At 50.0% G+C, this 19960-nt stretch overlaps 2 protein-coding genes across 3 annotated transcripts in view; both read right to left on the minus strand.

The window, feature by feature from the left end:
• The window catches only part of LOC144151386 (nose resistant to fluoxetine protein 6-like), an 87470-nt gene that overhangs the window by 13436 nt on the left and 54074 nt on the right, over positions 1–19960 (minus strand). For both annotated transcript variants that reach the window (XM_077682437.1, XM_077682428.1), the window contains one exon: positions 18952–19094. In XM_077682437.1, the coding sequence (XP_077538563.1) occupies positions 18952–19094 (143 nt within the window). The remainder of the gene's footprint in view (positions 1–18951; positions 19095–19960) is intronic.
• LOC144170371 (dnaJ homolog subfamily B member 6-like) lies at positions 9028–10410 on the minus strand. The gene has a single exon (XM_077700141.1). The coding sequence runs from the start codon at positions 10385–10387 to the stop codon at positions 9077–9079; it is 1311 nt and encodes a 436-aa protein (XP_077556267.1). The 5' UTR covers positions 10388–10410; the 3' UTR covers positions 9028–9076.

Below are 19960 nucleotides of genomic sequence, written 5' to 3' on the forward strand. Positions count from 1 at the left end.
GCACAAGATAAGCCTCCCAGGACGGCTTGTAGTCGTAGCATTCACTAGCCGAGACCTACGCAGTGCATGAACGCCCTCCGCGTACCCACAGACGCCCAAATGTCATGCGCTTTTCCCCCATATTTGGAGCTTGCCTCCCTCATGCCTGTATCGTAAAAAGCGTGTTCGCACCAGGCCAAGGGTCTGTTCATTCTGGCCTGTGCCCACTGCCTGCAAGCAGTCGGTGCTTATGGCAACAGCACGCCAACGAGATCTCGCTAGCGCGCCAGTGCCAGCCTGCGCGCGTTTTGTGAACTAGTTCGTGTAGCCATGAACGTTGCGGCCCAAAAAAAGGTGAACTCAATATAGAAAACATCGACGGAAAACAAAAAAGTTAACTTACAAAAAAAAAAGCACGTACCCGCGGGGATTCGAACTCGTGACTCGCAAAACATTTGCGGTGAATTCCTAGCGCACCAGACCGCTAGGCCACGGAGCGGGACGCGAATGCCTTGCTAATATAGGGTATATATTGTACAACCGGTTTACACTTTTATTTAGTTTTGGCATTTCAAGCCGCTTAGGTGACTATTTGTTGTACTGCGATCGTGCAGTAAGCGTCGCCCGAGTTTCCACAGTAGCTCACGTCTAGCATGTGTCATTTCGTAGACGGAAAAGCGTTCGCAGATGCGTAGTGCTGCTGACCGCTGTGCTTGTTCGCCCAGCGCAAAAAAGCGCTTCCCGCGCCCTAGTTTTACGCTGTACGGTAAACGTATCAGTTGATTTTATTTGCTTAGTACCTATATTGACTTCGCTGACTCTTCTCCCGCCTTCAAGAGGCCTTATATTTTCCTACTGGCGTACCAGTCAGCGAAGCGTCGCATGTGCAGCGCTTGTGTGAAGCGACCTTGACTTGGAGCTAGATACAGTGTACAAACAAACCAAGTAAAGAAAGGCACATTCTTCCATTCACAAACGTGTCCTGGCTTCGTTTCAACTAAGCGAACGAATTGCGACCAAGCAATTTTTTTTTAACCTCCTTGATTGCGACGACCCGCCGGCCGCCGGCGGACGAAACGCTGGGCCGACTGACTCTGTCGGCCGGGGAGCCGTGCAGTAGCGCAGCCGTGGCGCAGCCAATTGCCAGCTCATCCCCTCCTGACGTCACACGAAAACGCCACAGAAAATGGGCGAGCGTAAAGAGAGGAGGACAGCGTTTTCGAATTAGTTTTTCTACTAAATAAAATCGCGTAAACGCGCCTAGAGTGGTCGAAACATGGCCTGGGGACTCCGGACTACAATTTGCGCTAGTAATCCCGCAATGTTTACATATCACTTCAGTGTCCCTTTAAGGATTGCGACCAAAGAACGCTGCAAAAGGGGGAACGGGGTTCTTTGCGATTGCGCCCTTAACGGAGTGAATATGCCTGCGAGCCGATCATCCCATTAACGACCAGCCAAACTGCTCCATCTAGCGACTTGAAATTTCAGGACTGCATTAATTTAGTAACCTAGGAGCTCAATTTGGCTAGATTTCTTTTAGTTACGGAACTAAAGGAGGGGAACAGGCTAAAAGATTTTTTCCATGAATTCCTCATTACCTCAGAGGCCAGTTCAGATATCTAACTGCTTTTTTTTTCGATATGAGTAACCCATAGCAATTTCTCAAAGATGTCACACAAAGTTTCCCACTTCTGAACACCTAATGCAGCGAATCTAGATTTGGCAAATCTAGACTGCAAGTTTTTACGTTTTCCTCGATGTGTTAACCGCTTTGACGCATTTAATTGGTTACAGATTAAAGTGTAACCCATCAGATAAAAATCTGATCAAATTCAGATAAAAATCTAACTATCCCCAAAAACCAATTTCAGGATTTTGCCCTAACAAAACTGTAAAAAGGCGAGCGGGATTTTTTAAAATTACATTCACAGCTTCAAAGCATTCGCTATAACGTTGGCTTGGCCGCAAAGTTTATTCTCTCTAATTTTTTTTACGGACGTCGGACAGGTTTGAGGCATTTGGGAAACGAGGGGGGTTTAATAAGCTAAAATATTTCGGAAATCTATGACAATCTCGCAGGACTCTGGAGATATAAAAGTTTTTTTTTGTGATATATGTGTAGCAGTTACCGATATCAAAAATAATTTCAAAGTTTCTACCAAACCAATACCTGATGTAGTGTATCTGGATATCGAGCCAAGTTACGGTTTTCTGCGGATTTCTCAATATATGTTATACCCGTTGTCGCTTTGCCAATCCCTGACATTGCCAGGTACTGCCGCTATAGTTCTTAATTTAAAACACGCTGGTACTCTCCTTTATGTGGTTACATTTTGCCTCATAATATGACTAAAGTTTCCTCTGCGGGGAGCCATTCCAGCAGTTTTAGTCTGAAATGATCCCGTCTATATATGCTTCGTGTTCAAGGATTATTAAAGCAAAGCTTTACTAATCTCATCGAGCAGCTATGCCGTTGCAGAGGATTTGACCTTCATTTTCGCAGCTGCGCTCGAATGGCAATGCATCACGGGACTCGCCGGGCGGCGCATTCCCAAACCATATCCCGTAGGAGCCCAGGCCGACCACACCCCCTTCAAACAGCGACGTCACAGCGTGACGTCACTTTCTCTTCGAGCGCGACTTCATGCTACGTGGATTTTTTTTTTTTTCTCTCGTTTTGGGCGGCGGCCGATGGCTTCGTTCCGTGCGCGAAGCTGGGGCTGCGGCGCAGGGGAGCTGACGCACATTTAGTAGAAGTTAAAGGCCCAACCACATGCAGCGTACTTTCGGCGTTTTCTCGCGTGGCAACGCGAGCTGACGCGCGAGCAACGCCGAATGTCTACGCTCGCCAGATATCGGCGTCGACGCAGCGCGAGAAAGCAGCGGAAAGCGGGCCATCTGGCGCCATCTGGCGTACACGAATGCAACCGGTGCAACTTCTCGATCGCGATTGAAACGTGCCGTGTAGCAGCGGGAGTACAGGTGCCGTCAAAAGTAATTGGAGCACGGGAGCTGTGGCCGAGCCGCATAGGAGCGCCGTGTAGCTGCACTGGCGGTAAACTATAGGAGCAGAACACGCATGCGTGCCTGTCGATGCAGATGGCCCTTCTATGAATCTCAACCCACTTCTTTTAACGCGGCTTCGAGCGTTGTTCGCGACATACTGGTCTCAGCATTGGCGCTGATAGCATACCCAGCTAAAAATATTAGAAAAGAAAAATTGTCACTTCAGATCCCTGCGATTGCGACTCTTCTCCAGCAGCTCGCGTGCGCTGAAAGTGTGTGAGCGACGCTGCCAGATACCGCCTCTACTATCAGCGCCATCGCTGAGACCAGTATGCTGCGAATAATGCTCGAAGCCGCGTTAAAATAAGTGGGTTGAGAAGTATATATGGGCTATCGTGAGCAGGCGCGCATGAGTGTTCTACTCCTTTCGTTTACCGCTGGTGCAGCTACACGGCGCTCCTATGCAGTTCGGCCACAGCTCCCGAGCTCCAATTACTTATGACGGCACCTCGTTGAGCGCGTTCGAAAACTCGATCGCGATTCACTTCAATCGCGATTGAAAGGGCCCGTTTCTGCGCGTTGCCGCCGAACGACGCTCACGCGACGCGTGATTTCGCGTCCATGTGGTTAGGACTTTAACCTTTTCGTACCTATACGTTCCGGAAAGCAAAGTAAAGGCAAAAAATTGTTTTTGTTCTTTTGTGGTCGCGCTGCTTCGCGGCGGTCGATGGTTTCGCTCCGTGCGCGAGCATCGCGTACGCGCTGGGAAGCTTCAAGCACGAAGTATACCTTTGCATACCTAACACTCTCCGCACTCTCTTGCGAGCCTGCAGACGCTCGTCTTCCACCCTGTTCCTAGTTAAGCTAGCGCTGGGCGCGTTGCTCTAAGTGCGCGCGCAGGCGGACGCTTTTTCACGTACATGTGGTCATTGTTTACGTTCCTGAAAGCGAACACTCTCGATCATTACAGTGAAGACGAAAATGTATTTTTGATCTTGGGTGGTCTTTTTGATTCCGTACCGAAGCGCAGAATGTTTGCTCCCAATCGGTCGAAAGCACACGCGTACGTCGGTCGCTCATCTGCTGTTAACATCAGCGAGCGTGCTGATCCGTTTTTATAATAGTGTCATTACCGTCAAATCTGAACAAAGTAAGATAGGATGATGAACGAAGACGCACTTAGCACCACTTTACTTGCTACTTGATTTAACCTTGATGTTATGTACCGACGCAGCTTCATGGGTATTCAAAGTGTGAGCAAAGCAAATTTTGTGGCTGCCTTGATACTGAGGTACCGTCGAACATCACTTGCAGGTTAAACGGCAAGGCACTCTGGCCCCCTTTGTTTAGCTCGAAAATCAAAAGAAAAGCCGGTGAAACCCTCATTGCAAAAAAAAAAATAATAATAAACGAGGTTTCGCCAAGATTCGAACCATGGACTTTCAAAACAAAACGCCAGCACACAAGCGCGCAACAGATCGACCACGCCAGGAGAAGATGCGGGTCCCAAGAATTTGGTACCCTAACAGAAGCTGCCAACGAATATTGTCGAGTGATTTGCTTTGGTCATGTTTGAGAGATTTGAGCCGTGGTAACGCTTGTTTCTTACGCACCCATCTTTGATCCGAGGGAAGTTATGCTATTACTACAAGCGATGCAACCACAGCCCCCTTATTTGAGTCAAGATAAGCTATCGCAAAACCTCGGTCTTCCCTACGCAAGCCGCGGTAGCAACGAATGGAATGGCATGCGCCGCTGGCATTCTGGCGTTGGTAAGGTTTGCTCGTCACGCACCAATCTTGCAACCAAGCCCCATCATGCTAATACTACAAGCGACGTAGCCAGAGCTCCCTTATTTAACTCGAAAAAAGCTATCGCAAATACCCGATCTCCCCGATGAAAACCAAACAAGCCACAAATGCACAAATGAATGAGCGCTTTCGAACAGAAATAGCTTGCAATTTGTCTCAAGGCAGCCGATAACCGAAAGTTACAAAGAAATTGATTCTCTTCTGTTGAAAGGAATGACCCCAAAGCACGAGAAGGACGTTAAACCCGACCGCCGCTGCCAGCTTTCCGCTGCTTTCTCGCGCAGCGTCGACGGATATCTGGCGAGCGTAGACATCAGCGTTGCTCGCGCGTCAGCTCGCGTCGCCACGCAAGAAAACGACTTCTACTAAATGTGCGTCAGCTCGCCAGCGCCTCAGCCCCAGCCTCGCGCACAGAGCGAAACCATCGGCCACCGCCCGAAACGAGAGAGAGAGAGAAAAAATCCATGTCGCATGAAGTAACCCACGAAGAGAAAGTGACGTCACGCTGTGACGTCGCCGTTTGAAGGGGGTGTGGTCGGCTGGGCCCCTACGGGATATGGTTAGGGAATACGCTGCCGGGCCGAGCTCCTCCGACAGCTGCGTTCGCTAGCCCCCCGGCGCCTACGCCGCTGCCGACCTTGCGCATGCGCTCTCCGCAGCTGGGCCGCCGCCTGGCCGCGCAACTCGCCACGTGCATGCGAGCTTGGTCATGGATGAGAGCGGTACCGGGCCGCCTTCCGCTCTCTGAGCGTTCACGAGAGCTAGAGGTTTTCCCGCGGATATCGCCCGGCTAACTGCTTTACTGGAGGAATGCAAAGCGCGTGAAGCTAGCGTCGGAGTTGGGGAAGTGCGACCGTTCGGCTCCCAAAACGTCGGAAGCGGGACCACAGCCGTAGACGAAGGCAGGCTTTGGACGAATAGTATAATAATTACAGCTAAGTAAAAGGCTACCCAAGTGAAACCAAGTCTTAACCAAGCTAAGCCAAGCTTTCGCTTTGCATACCAGGGTTGCCTGAGCTAAGCCGTAGCCATTTTTTTTCACTTTGGCCAGCAGGTTGAATCGAGTAACAGACAGACAGACAGACAGACAGACAGACAGACAGACAGACAGACAGACAGACAGACAGACAGACAGACAGCAGAAGTTTTGTGTTTGGTAGCCCAAGAAAGACCATTGTATGGAAAAATGTGGGCAATCCACACTGTGTGGCTGGTAGGAGCGCACTTTGAATAAATGAGACTACTCCGCTATGTTGGCAGCATTTGTGGGAGTTTTCGGACGTGCGCCGAATAGAAAGTACCCCAGAAATCGTTGGCCGAAATATAGCTGAGCGGGTATGTAACACTCCGGGAAAGTTGGGACTCGCACAAAACAACGCAAAAAAGAAACCCTGGGGTAGGCGCTGGCCAACGCACTTCTGTGGGTATGTGTCATCGCCCTTGTTCGGCTTAACGTTGAGTAGCCTGAACATTGCGCCACCTAACGACGTCCCAAGTTACGTCAAACTCCTGAGCGTGATGTTACGGCCACCTGTCAACGTCTTTGACCTCAACGCATAACCATACGCCGGCCGTCAGGCCGTCGCATACCCGCGTCCTAACCCAGTGCCAAGCAACGCCAAACTCGTATACATCAAGCTTCCGGTACGTGCAAGTAATGTCAAACTCATTGTTCGTCAAGCTGGGGGCACCTCTCCACGTCGTTAAACCTCAAAGGCTTCAGTGAGGCCTAACGTCCAGCTGCCGAACCTCTCCCCCAACCCCTTTCTCTCTCTCTCTCTCTCTCTCTCTTGGCGGTGCAAACACGAAACAAAAACTCACAAGGACACCTCAGCACTCCGTCTAATGTAGTGACTGCGAAAGCATTAGCGCCTAGTTGCGGAGCGTGACCTGTCTTGCCGCCATCACCCTTTTGCCTTCGCGTCTTTTCCTTCTTTTCTCGTTGCATATGACAGGCACATACCCGCATTCGTGCCGCGATGCAAAGAGGACATTTGGTGGAAACGTACTTTTCCACTCTCCAATTGCGACTTGCGTTGTTGTTGAAAACTGTATTTTGAGCCTGGTGATGTGGGAGTGGTCTCTCACCCCAGGAAACCATGGGACGACCGTGCTGTCTCAGCCCTAGGCACCGGCAGTCGCTGGGAACTTAAGCCAGCACTGGTCATCAGGTTCTCCCACAGCTCGCAGAGGGGAAGGGTACTCATGTAATTATCTCATCTATAGTTACTCATCTATGCCTCCACGCGTGCATCTAACACATGTTTCCAAGTTGAGAGCCGCAATGCATTCACTATAGGGGTACGTTTGTCAGCTAGAGTAATTGAGCTGCGTGGTGGTGTTAGTGTGCATGCTCATAGGTCGTTTCGGGGGCCCTCGATTCGATTCCCTTCCAGGCCCAAATGATAATTTTTTTCTTTCAACTCATTCACCCCGCTTTTATTACCTGTGCACCGTTTGCACTTCTGTGCGCCAATTTTTGTTTACGCAGGACGCCGGATTTTTGACCCTCCAAGGCAACAATGTTGTCGCATTAAATTTTGGGCATATATGTATGGACGTTCTAGAGGAACCGACTTCATGAAATCTTAAATCCGCAGCGTTTAGGGTCATTCCTTTGAGTGGGTATGTCTTTGAGCACCCTGGTAATGATAGTTTTCGGACTCGCTTTTCTGGGACACGCACGAAACGAGCAATTCCATGATGGAAGCTGTATGTCGCTCACGTGTTAAAAGCCGAACGGCCCGCACAACGCACAAATTTCTGTGGTGGAATCTGGAGGCGGCGACAAACGCCGAAGCTGCGGAAAGGCTGTTTGTTGCCTGTGCGCTGCTGCGGCCTGGTTTGTAGAGGAGGCGACAAACGCCACTCCGCCTCACACACACTCTCTCTCTCTCTCTCTCTCTCTCTCTCTCTCTCTCTCTCTCTCTCTCTCTCTCTCTCTCTCTCTCTCTCTCTCTCTCTCTCTCTCTCTCTCTCTCTCTCTCTCGTCGTGAGGCTCGCGCTTTCGCTGTGTATGAATAGGGTGTCGGAAATGTTCGTTGGCAGGGAACTAGTTGTGCCCTCTTGTCAGCTGAGTTGGCTCTCCTGTTATATTTGCTCCAGGGTTGAGGCCGCGTCACTTCGCCCCGCATACGTATACAAAGAGATGGGACCAAAATCAGGTCAAAGATTATTCAATGGAGGGAGGAGATAAGGAAATTCGGTGACAAAGAATAGAATCGGATAACGCAAGTACAAAGCAAAGCAGAAACAGAGTCCTTCATCCTGCAGCGCATAGAGATGTATTGTTGTTGTTGTTGTTATTATTATTATTATTATTATTATTATTATTATTATTATTATTATTATTTAGTCAGTAATAGAATTCAGTTTAGGGCCGTGCGTTTGTTAGTTGGACGTTGTTTTCTATGCTGTGTGTAAAGCTTGGGAGAAGTGTACAGCATTAAAAAATATGGTTGTTCTGAACTGGAACTCTCCACTGCGTAATGATAAACTCTGTTGAGTGGCATGGAAGCCCGAAACATGGAGATTAAGAACCGTAACAGAAGGCTTGAATACGGCTCGACGTAGATACACGAAAGAATTAAAATTAGGAAAAAATAACGAGTACTTATAACGTGCTGCTCTGATCCCGCATTTCGATTGGGACTTTGCGATCAGACGCAAACCTGGGTTAGCGATTATTTATACTAGCAAATGGCTACAGGTTCATTAATACCAGCTGGGGTGTATCATATGAGCAGAGTGGGGGGACCGCACACGTATGCGTTTATTTCTTTTTTTGGCCTGCAGCATGAACTAGCAGCCATGGACGGGAATCGAACATATAACCTCGTCAAGAGTAGCATACCGTTTCAGCCACTGAATCAAGACAGGTGGTCCTTCAGTCGCATGTTTTGAATCGAATTGGCGTCAGTCACTTCGAGCGGTTATAAGGTATGCTCAAACATATGGACTCACTTAGGCTCAGATATATCGCAGGATTAGGTCGGGCTAGGACAAAAGGCCTTTGCGATGCGCTGATATGGTATGTGTCGTTTATAATCCTGGGCCGAGGGCACCAACAAATAGGAAGTGCAACACTCGCGGCTGGGCTTGGCGTGACATGTCTGAAATTGTAGGCGAAGCATGTTTACTGGATAACGTTCTGATGCGTTAGATGTGTGGTTTTAGCACCGTGGAATAATTGAGCCAGCGCGCAGATATCAGGCTTGTATTACCTCTTCGTTTCTTGCCAATTGCAGGCGAGTGGTCTGCACTCTCCCGCACTGCGATTAATTGGCTCTCCTATGTTTCGACGATTTGCTGTGGCGGGACGGACGTGCGGACGGCGCGGGTGCGTTGGCCGGGATGTCAGAGGTCTTTGTCGCCTTCGTCAACTTGCCCTCTTTGGTACTCTTGTTAGGCTTGCCGGCACGGCTCTTGCTCTTTCCGGCTTTGCTCGGGGCCCTCGAGGCAGTCCGCGTGGGCGCGCTGGTTTTGGGGCTTCCGCTGTGTTTGCGGCCACTCCCACCCGGCCCCACGCTCCTGGACTGAGTGGGCCGCTTGGTGCACGAGCCCTCCCGAGGGGCCGAGCCCACGGCGCCGTGCGCTGAGGACGAGCTGCCGCTTGCTCCACGCGGGCTGGCGCTGCCCCCGTCTCTGCGCAGCTGGGGTGCTTCCTTGGTGAACGGCGGATCGTCAGCTTCGTATCCGTCGTGCGCGGTGCCTTCGACGGTGCGCGATACAAGCTGGCCGTCCTCGAAGCACAGGACGGTTTTCATGCCGTCCTGAATGATGGTGCGAGTCTCAATGCGCTTGCCGTTCACAAAGCGCACCGAGGTCATCTCCTGAGTGGGCCCGCCGGAGCCCGATGAGCACCCGCCCACGCCCGCGGAGGGAAAGTGCGCCCCGCCGAACAACAAGTCGTCGAGGTCTATGAGGAAGCCAGAGCGGAAGATGCCCCCGAAACTTTGCTGGTAAAAGGGGAAACTGCTCGTGAGCACAGTGGCGCCGCGCTGCCCGGCACCGCGGAAAATGTCCCGAAACGGGTCCGACGATCCGAAAAATTCGCGAAACAGCTCCTCTGGATCCCTGAAGGTGAACGAGAAAGTGCCACTGCTGCTGTAGCTGCTCGCGCCCCTCGAGTTCGAGTAGTGACTGGGCTGATCTGCCTCGAAGCCGCCGCTGCCATACAAATCATAATGACGCCGTTTGGACTCGTCCGAAAGCACCTCGTAGGCCTCCGAGATCACCTTGAAGCGAGCCTCCGCTTCTGTCTTGTTGTCGGGGTTTTTGTCTGGGTGCCACTTGAGAGCCAGCCGCCGGTAAGCCCGCCGGATGTCCTCCGGCGCTGCGCTCCGGGGCACCTCGAGCACGCTGTAGTAGTCGCCGCGGCTCATTGCTGGGTTGGCTGGCTCGTCGCGTCCATGTCGACCAGGCGAACAATTTTGGGGGTGGCGGGGGACTCCGATTTTGCGAGGTGCGGCAGCCGCCGGTAGCGGAACCCAATTTAGCTGCCGATGGCGTTGCGGCCTCCGCGGGGCCTCGATCCTCGCGCCGCTCGGCAGCGGGAACGTGCGGCACTTTTCTTCTTTCATTGACATTACGCCGAAGAGCAGGGCGTTGTTCCTGTCTCCGCCAACCTCATCGAAATTACATTCGCGCAATTTTAGGCGGCCGCGCCCAGGCCGGGAACAAAATGCTATTGGCGGCTTCGGAAGTGGTGCGCTGCATTCAAGGACATGCTACGCAGTGAATGATGCGCATATCTTTGTCGCCGGTTCGCGCGCCACCCTTTAGCGCCTGACATCGTTGTTACATGATTAGCTTGCTCAGGAAACAGCATGCTGTGTTGCGGATTAAGTAAGGGAGTGGAAGAGGATAAAGACGGCTAACCGCCGACTATCACCATCGGGGACTAGATGAAGAAGAAGCGAATAAACTCGGTTCGTATCAGTCATGGACTCGCGTCCGCGTCCCGCTCCATAACAATATGGTGCCGTCAAAGCCGGGAAGAACAAACCAGCGGACTTCACGGCGCAGCGCGTTCAAGTTAGTGCGCGGCCTCGGGTACGTCGGATCTTCATATTTCGGAGGCCTCACTCTTGAGCTGTACCTGCCATGGCTTCGTGCTGGATGCAGACCCTCCGCCTGGGACCCGGAGGACATAAACCCAGCCATCAGACAACCCCGACCCTTGCTTCGTTGTGCTCCCTGGTTCTGATGACAGGCAGGTCGTGGAAAAACTTCAAAGTTCGCGGGTCATCCTCCGGGCGGACATAACTGAATTAGCTAATAAAACCGTTCGTGTCTTGCAATCCTCACCATCGAATATAAATATGCTTATTTATTTGTGCCGTATGGCAGAACAAATACAGATCGAACTTCGAAAGCTTAACTGGCAGATTCAGAGCCTTCTGAACTTTGACAGCTTCGCAAAGGGCTAGGAAGAACACGAAGAGCACTCGTACACGATAAGTCGCACTAAGGTTTCGCTGATGGAACGAATTTCTGAGACGACTTTTAAGAAGTCGTTCACCACGACGAAGACTTGATGGCCACCTCAACACAAGCACGGGGCTCCCAGAGGTGGTACCTCTCAGAGAAAGGACGCGCCCAGAGCAGTACTCCCCTTCGCAACAAGGGCTCCCTTGGAAGTTGTGGGTTCATCGTCGTCGGTGGAAAAGAAGATGGAGCAGCACAGCGCCCCTACATTTGCAACGTTGTCGGTGAACCAGGCCGCGAGATGTAGCAGCAAGACCGAGTTCTACCAAGCAGCCGGCGCAGTGGCATTCCACCGAAGCGAGGAAAATACCATCTCAGACTCGGATACACTCGGGGCCAAGCCCAAGAAGCCATCGCGCATGGGCAACACTCAGATGAAGTCAACAGATTACAGGGGGCCCGCGTGCAATGACCGCAAGACATTCATTCGTGCACTGCTGTTACCGCACAAAGGGCTCGGCAGCAAATCTTGAAACGAAATCGAAATCTCAAAATTTTAGCAAACCTCAAAGCAAAATCACCTCGGTGGCATCGATTATACGCAACTGGAAAACATTCAGCCAACATGCAGGAAGCAACATCGAAAGCGAACAGGAAAAGAAAAGAGGACCACTGAGCAGAAGGTTCAGGCTGCATTCCGAATACGAATTATCCATGCTTGCTTGAAGAATAACTTCACTGCCTCATGAATTCAATCCGATTCAAGCAAAACAGCATGCCGCGTCCTAGCCAATAAAGTAGCAATAAGAAGGCATGACGCCTCGAAGCATCGATTAAGGATGAAGCAGAAAGCATCTGCCTTTTTCAAAGGATTGACATCCGAACATCGTCTAGGGGAAAAAAACTAGACTAACGTGTTCTACACTTCCCCACTAGTGTCATTGGGGAGGGGGGGGGGGGAGTATGTTGCGGATTTAGTAAGGAAGAGGAAGAGGGCAAAGAGGGCTAACCGCCGACTATCCCATCGGCAGCTAGAGGAAGGAGAAGCGAATAAACTTGGTTCGGGTCAGCCAGTGGACTGGTGTCCGCGTCCCGTTCCATAACATGCTGTACCATGAGGCTTTGAACTTACGTAACAAAAGCTTGATGTGGACGAGTTGGTACATTATCTGTAAAACTTACACGCCGCAAAAACAGGGACGAAGAAGAAACACACAACACAGTGTACGTGTTTCTTCCTCGTCCCTGTTTTTGCGCCGTGTAATCCTTATGTTGAATTTACGGCATGTAGTCATGCTGCGACGGCGTCGTAAACGAGAGCTAAAAGACCAAAAGGTTACGTGCGCAAAGAGAATAAAAGTAAAGTAATTGAGTTAAAAATGAGTACATCTCAATATCGATGGAAATTGACCCAGTGCCTCCAGAATGCGAGACAAGCACGTATCCCAAACGCCAGTACGGTTCCATGACTTTGGATGACTAAAGGTTGACGTAGTGAATGCGCTGTGGCCTTCGGTTTCGGAACGTGTGTTCACAAGGCATGTATCCAGGCCTACGTAAAACATTCTAGCCCGCTATTTGCAATAGAAATAAGGTGAGCAGCAAAGTATGACTCTGCTAAATGTTCTTTCTGGCTGGATGTGCAAGCCTGACGTCAGTAGCGCATTCATGCGGTATCTACAAAACCTGTGATCATACGCCATTAGAAAGGCTTCGAGCATTGCGATCGCGGGTCTGTGCCAGCATGACCGTAGGCCTGGAGCCCTAACGTCGTCGGCTGACGACGTTTGGGCTACGCTTTGAGTATTAACGTCATCAGCCGGTCCCCGCAGCTTGACGTATCTTAAGTTTGAAGCTTCTGAACACGTTATAAAGAGCAGCGTCCCTGCTGGGTAACGTTGAGCCTAGAATAAGGCCTAACAAGGGTGATGGGACCAGAACTCAGTCATTATAACGGACAGAAGAAAGAGACCCAAAAGGAAAAGAACGATGATGATGGTGACGACGATTATGATAAGGATGATGAGAGGATGAGAGGACGCGTTTGTCAGTGCTATTAAGCGATTGCCATGCACCTGTGAGAGTACCTGTTCGGCAATCGTACGTTAAGGGTTATGTGATTGGCAAGCACTCAGTAAAACGAAACGGATAGATGAAAATGCAAAAATATAAGCAGATGACGATGAGAATGAGATGATGCGTTCGGCAAAGGACAAAAATGATTTGTATTCATCAGATCATAAAGAGTGCTTAGGTGTCATTTGTAATTGTTTAATCTCCTAGCATAAGGCAAAGGCCGAGTTAAAATTTCATAAGTGAGCGATTTTACTACGAGCATTTAATATTGGAACATCGATAGAATGCACGTTGAGTATTTTCAGCCACAATCCTTACAGCGTATGTGTCGAGGGGACTGAACGCCTAGATATGTGGAATTATCGGTTGAGAACGCCCGTAGGGTATGAAGCTTCTTCAAATTGGCTGTATAATGTGAATGCGAATGCGTTTAGCAAATTACCTGGTGAAATGGCAGCGCGAAGGGAAAGCTTTTAAACATGAAAGCACATTGTTGCTTGAATCCGATAGCGATTTGCATTGGGAGAACGAGAAAGGTGATGAGGAGGAATAAACGTCTGTATGGAGCAGTCAGCCTTGAGGAGGGGCTTTCATTCCTGGACCTGTTAACCATCCGGCTTCTTGGGCTCTTTTCACTATCCAAAGCTGGTCATCAGGGTCCAATCTAGATAGTGCTCTCTCCCAGTGCTCAGGTGCATAGAGTTGCATACTCATATATATGAGAGGGAAATCTGTCGCTGCAGTGGCGGGCCGCCGTGGGCGGCGCCATTGCCGCTAGCGACGTTCCTCGACTACTTAGCTTGGTTAGCCAGAAGGATTCCTTTTTTTTCTTGAAGCCAAAATCAACAAAAAAGGGTAACATTTTTTTCCTTTCCTTGTTCATCGTGCATGAAGCTTCTACATAATCGCTGACAAATTAATCTTTTGGAGGTTAAATTTTATAATACCGAAACAAATGTGATGCACCTTCTAGAGTAATATTGCCGCTTTTTTGCAGTCAGAGCCAACTTTTCAGCCTGTTCATGAGCCATACCAAGGACAAGTGGAACGTGCCTGCCGGGTGCATAACGGAACGCTCGCCGAAGCGCAGCTCCCCTAGACAGTGGCGCCAGATTTCCCTGTAATATATATTAGTGTGAACCCTATGCTCAGATGAAGAAAAGGGCACGAGGGGGGTGGGCGAGTGGGTTCTTAACACAGCCAACATAATATGGTAGATGGTGCCCGGAGCCTCGCAGAAGCCGCTTTGCGGAGTATAGGGTGGAGGCCAGAATGTGGCCTCTAGTGGGGTTGGCAGAGGTGTCGCATTGGATGCCTCGAAGGTGACATTCTTGTTCTTTCGTGAGGTTGCTGTGTGCAGGGGGATATATTGTTAGCTCCAGGCGGTAGTGCTGCGTAATTTCTTTGAAGGACAGGAGGGGACAGACCTGCCCCTGCTCGCCGAGCGGCTGAAGTGCCAGTTATGTCAGCTCTCAGGCATGCTTGCGGGCAGAACGAGCAAGGGAAACGGGCACCCAGAGCAGCACACAAGAGTAGCGGGGATGCAGGCTTTCATCTCTGGAATGGAACATTCATGCTGGCCCACGAACTGATAAAGATAGGGAGCGTGTTATGTCAAGCGTCATTTGGCCAAACTTTCTCCCGCATGTTTCCAGCGCTCGCTGCGACACTGCTTCTTTTTCAATGCGATAAGCCCTCTAGCATAAGTTGACGTATTTTACACGTATTTTACACGTGTTGGCTTTCGATTTCCCATGGTAGGGTACCTAGGGCCACCACTGCAGAACTGGGGGTCTTACAGGATGGAGGCCTGTGCCACAGAGGTGTCGGGTTCTCGCTGTCAAGTAAGTACATAATCTGTGATTCACGCCAGCTACTTCGGCAGGAGCTATGCAGAAGGGGCAGGTGTCGGTGAACGGAACATGGTAGCGTGGGTAGAGCATGGTAGCGTGGGTAGAGTCACCGCACGGGGAATGGCCATTCCAATCCCAAGTCTACGCAAAAAGACCTCCTACCTGCGAGCAAGTCTATTTATTATACACGGTGGGATGAAGTCGCACATGGTGCGACGCAGGTCACCCTTGTGTTGGAGAAAATTTTCATCTGGTGCTATTTTAAACAACGGTAGTGGCCGTGGAATAAAGGTGGCATGTCAGGCCTTATCTGCCGCAATGTGCGCGGGGAGCATATTACGGCGAATCCACAACAACCGGAAAGAACATGGGTATGTGTCCCGTGTGGAGTGGATGCCTCTTGACTCAGCCTAGTGGTTGGCTACGCGGCGTAAATCTTGAATTGCTGCTGGACTAATCAGTATACATTACAGGGCATTTGTTAGCACATGTAGGCCGTCCGGGATGGCTGTAAGCTCCGTTAGCATAGACGTCACGGCGCGGAGTGATTGATAGACGCCCGTTTGAGTGGAATCTTGGTAAGCGGGACATTGCATCACTGTAGGCAGGACGCCATCGTGGGTCCCCGCGTTCACAAAGGCGTGTATCACCTTGGAGTGGATCTCAGTCGCCAGCACTGGTGTGCCTTTGAAATCTGCGTCTGCGTTTCCAGTCGGTCGAGTATCTCGATTGACTGCACTCGCGTTGAACACTAAAAGCATTAAACCTGTGATAAAACCAAAGGTGACGCCAAAAGCGGTCATATGGCTCCCTCTGTGCTTCATGTCACCCCGCCTCTGGCGACAGAGCACCGAGAGCTGCTCTCGGCACGGTAAATGTTCCTCTCCTCAACCAATGAATCACAACGTCCCCGCTCCTGCTCGACCACAGGTAGGCAATGGAATTCGCGAGAGAACTGTTGGCGCAGCTAGATTGACACCTGTTCGCCCAGCGAACAGGTGTACTGACAAACCTGCTGCCTCACATGCACGCGACTTGAGTCTTACGGCATGCTGCTTTAAGCAAACGATCAGGAACAGCGATGGTAGATTGTCCTAATGATGTAAGCACAAGAGCGGTTGAGGTGTGCCTCACACTGCTTTTGATTGTAGGCGAAAAATACAAAGCCCCGTGTGTACTAGGTTTCGGGATGCGTTAAATATCCATCCTCAGGTTCAAAGTAAGGAGTAAACATCCACTAATGCGCACCCCCCCCCCCCTCCCCCCCCCCCCCGCTTTCTTTTCCAGAGTGAGCTTCATGGCCTGTCGCTTCGTGGTTGCCCAGTGTCGGAAACTACCGCGGCGCTTAAAGAGCTTCCCACGTCTGTTGCGTTGCGCAATGCGTCTCAACAGAATTTTTCGCGAATATAAATTTTAACGTGAGAGCGTTACTTGGGTCATCATGCGAAAACCCCGCCGTCATCAATAAACCGCAACCTCGTACAGAGGGCAACGTAGACGACCACCAGACCCTCCTGCTCTCTGTTAATCTTCCTTAAAGCCACTGCAAGGCCAGACGGCCCATTTCTTGGAATGTCGGCGCTATGCTCTCCTGGATCTTTAGCTTTGGCTCTACGGGACCGGGTTCCGACGGGCGATGAGATAATCGGACTCAGGCAGCTTCATCCTGGGATCTCTTACGGCTCTCGCCAAAAAGTCGAACCTCCTACCGCCGCCAGTAATCCTTTTTCATTCCTGTCATTCCAGTACCTTCAGTACGCCGACGTGTCCATTCTAAATCACCATTATCATTTTAGCCTGAGCGATCTCGGCAAGATCGATTTGGGTTGATTTGTTAAGTAAAACGAAATTCGTGTTAGTCTTAATCAAGAGGGTTCCATCACTCTCTTTTTGTAATTACCGATAGGAAAACTCGGAAAAGATTCAGATGATCTGATGCCATTGTAGTTGCCCTGGAATAATACTGGTTTCCTTTTTATACGTAAGGTGCACATCTTCGAGTGTTTCGCAGTGCACGTAAGGCAGATACCTTTTACTTTCATATTTTTCATGAGTCAGCCCTGTTCAACGGGAAACGTATAGGTACACCGAATTACCATCCTTTTTAATAAAAAGGATGCGAGTCACTGGCAAACTTTAAGAGGAAACCTGATGTTAAGTGTCCTGGAGTTTTACTTACCATGGTTAATGGGTAGTTTGGGCTCTATCTATACCTAAAAATGGTCCGTTGAACTCTCTTTTATGTGCTTTAACCAGTCTCCCCAATTGAAGGCGACATTTTTTTCTTTGATTTAAGCCTGGACTGGTAGTTTGTTTCTTCCGCTTTTCTCGTTGTATCCGTGCTAGAAGAAAATTAAATGGTAGGTTATCAAATCTAAATCCGCTGCTCGCTGCGTTCCGAACCCACAACCTTCGGATTACCGTTCGATGGTTTACCAATGAAGCTACCGGCGCGATAGTATCCCTTCTACTTCCTGGAGAATGTATCGGAATTAAAGTGTATTCTACGCTCAGTGGCGGCATCCACGGCCGCTGCGGTAACTCGGAGTGAAAGGGACCTTTTTTCTACCCTCTGAGTCGTGACGTCATCACCTACGACCCCTAAGGAACCGCTCAGTGGCCGGATACATTTTAATGCAACCTTCGACAGCAAGACTGCAGAACTGAGGCCGTCGATGAACGTTTTACTTCTTACCGTAGTTTTTTTTTCCTTGTCTTTCTGTTTTAACACACCGTGACCGCGAGCCGGCATAGTTGGAAGCGATCCATGGCAACGATAGCGCAAAAGAGACGAGGACACAAAAGAAACGACGAACAAACAAGCGCACTCTAACTACTGAAGGTTTATTGTTTCGACGATAAAATTTCAGTTATTGGAGTGCGCTCGTCCTTGTCGTTTGTTCTGTGTCCTCGTTTGTTTTGCGGAATCGTTGCCAGGTTTTCCAGTTAACAGCCGAGCTGTTTAGGCTTTTCGTTCCGCCGTCGAGCGTTACCACAAACCTTAGCCCACCCGAGCGCACGTGAACGTGCGCCTCGTGTGGAGCGCCATGCGCCGGCCAGCTCGACCTTCGAGAACAGTCTGCCCAGCGTTCATGCCGTGATCTCTCGCGTGCTCTTCTACTCTCCTGTTCACGTGCGTTTGCTCTTGAAGTAGGGAGCACATATGCCGAGTTCGCGCTACAGGCGCCGAGTTCGCGAAACCGGTGGGTTCCGCGGGGTTCCGTGGGTTCTGGCGCGTGCTAACGTGGTCCACTTTGGGAGAGCTGTGAAAGCCTGCGGAAAAAACGATCCGAGCCTGCCAGTCATGGAGAACGTTCGGCGACAAGTTCGGAAATCCATGTGAGGTGACACGGCCGAGTCTCCCAACAAAGAGAGAGGGACCATTAGCTCTGATGTTTCTCCAGCCTTGCACCACTAGTGCAAGCTGAGCCAATTTTTTTTCTAACGTTTCGGAATGCCTAGTCTGATCCAGAAGAGGTCCAAACTGTTTCCCCTGTGCCCTCCGTGACATTCTACACTCCTGGATTTTCCTTCTGTGTTCATTCAACGAGTCCCTCATACCCAACCGCAATGAACTCATTGCCAATCATAATTATCTATAAAACATTGCACTGGGAGGAATGCAGATAAAAATTACATCCCTTGTATATTTTTAGTGCTCCTAAGTACCTCTCCCTGTAGGCTAGAAAAAAAATTTTATTCTTGTTTTCAGTCATTTAAACACATATATGTAGGATAAGCGGTATGCAGAGTCAGAAAACCCGAGTTGCTTTGTCGCTTTGCCAGCGCCTTACCTGAAAGTACTCGTCAGTGTTGATGTACGTCCTCAAGCGGAGCATGCGAGTCATGTAGAGCAACACGTGAATCAAGTAGATGCCGAATGTCAGTCTGGACAATGGTACGAAGAAACTCCAGGAGAGCGCCTTGTTCAGCACACCTGGGCAAAATGAAAGCGGTGGATTCGCGTGTCTATTGAACATAATAATTGCATGTCCCAGTGCAACAACGAATACTATAAATGTCGGTAAATGCTGGCCTAAGAAAAGGTAGTTTTAAATGCGACATCATTAACTGGCCTATTGAGCAGGCCGTTGCAGTTTGCTGTCTGAGCCAGCGAAACGGCTCCTAAATTTGCCAACAGCGTAAACAGCATAAAAGTAAAGTAATTGAGTTGAAAAGAAAGCTAGGAAAGATTGGGATTCGAGGCAATCGAACGCAGGGAATTCCGAATGCCAGTGGAATGCACATTTCCGACGTCACTGCGGCTTCGTGCCGGTAGCTGACCGAAAGGGGCCAATCAGACAGAACACAAATTTGGTTCCTTCGAAAGATTGCCTCGTTAAATCCTACTGACGCCACTTTTAATGCACACTTCACTCAAGTAGGCTATATAACTAGGAAAAAAGGGAATGGCGATGTGACCCTCTAGCTCATTTCCCGCAACAGAAGCTATGATGTCATATGCCCAGCTTCGTGATTGGCTGACGCCGGTAAGAGCAAACGCAAATTAGGCAGGAGCTATTTGCACCTAAATGTAATGCATATTCATCTTACAGCAGTAAAAGTGTGTGTGCGGGGGGGGGGGGGGGGGTAAACAATGAAAGTTACGAAAATACACGTAAACATAAAAGTACTGATGCGCACTGCTGTTGGTACTGGGAGCATGCATTGTGGTTTTTTTAGCTGCACAGCAGCCCGCCACGTTCGAGTTGTCTTGCCCGCCACTTTAGAGTTGCCACTGGCCAATAGGCGTAAGCGACGTTGCCTTACGTAACCCTGTTTGTCGAGCATACCCCATGTTTC

The sequence above is a fragment of the Haemaphysalis longicornis genome, unplaced genomic scaffold (assembly GCF_048455015.1).
Source record: "Haemaphysalis longicornis isolate Haplotype H1 unplaced genomic scaffold, Haemaphysalis longicornis Haplotype H1 scaffold_1, whole genome shotgun sequence".
NCBI classification, from domain to species: Eukaryota; Metazoa; Arthropoda; class Arachnida; order Ixodida; family Ixodidae; genus Haemaphysalis; species Haemaphysalis longicornis.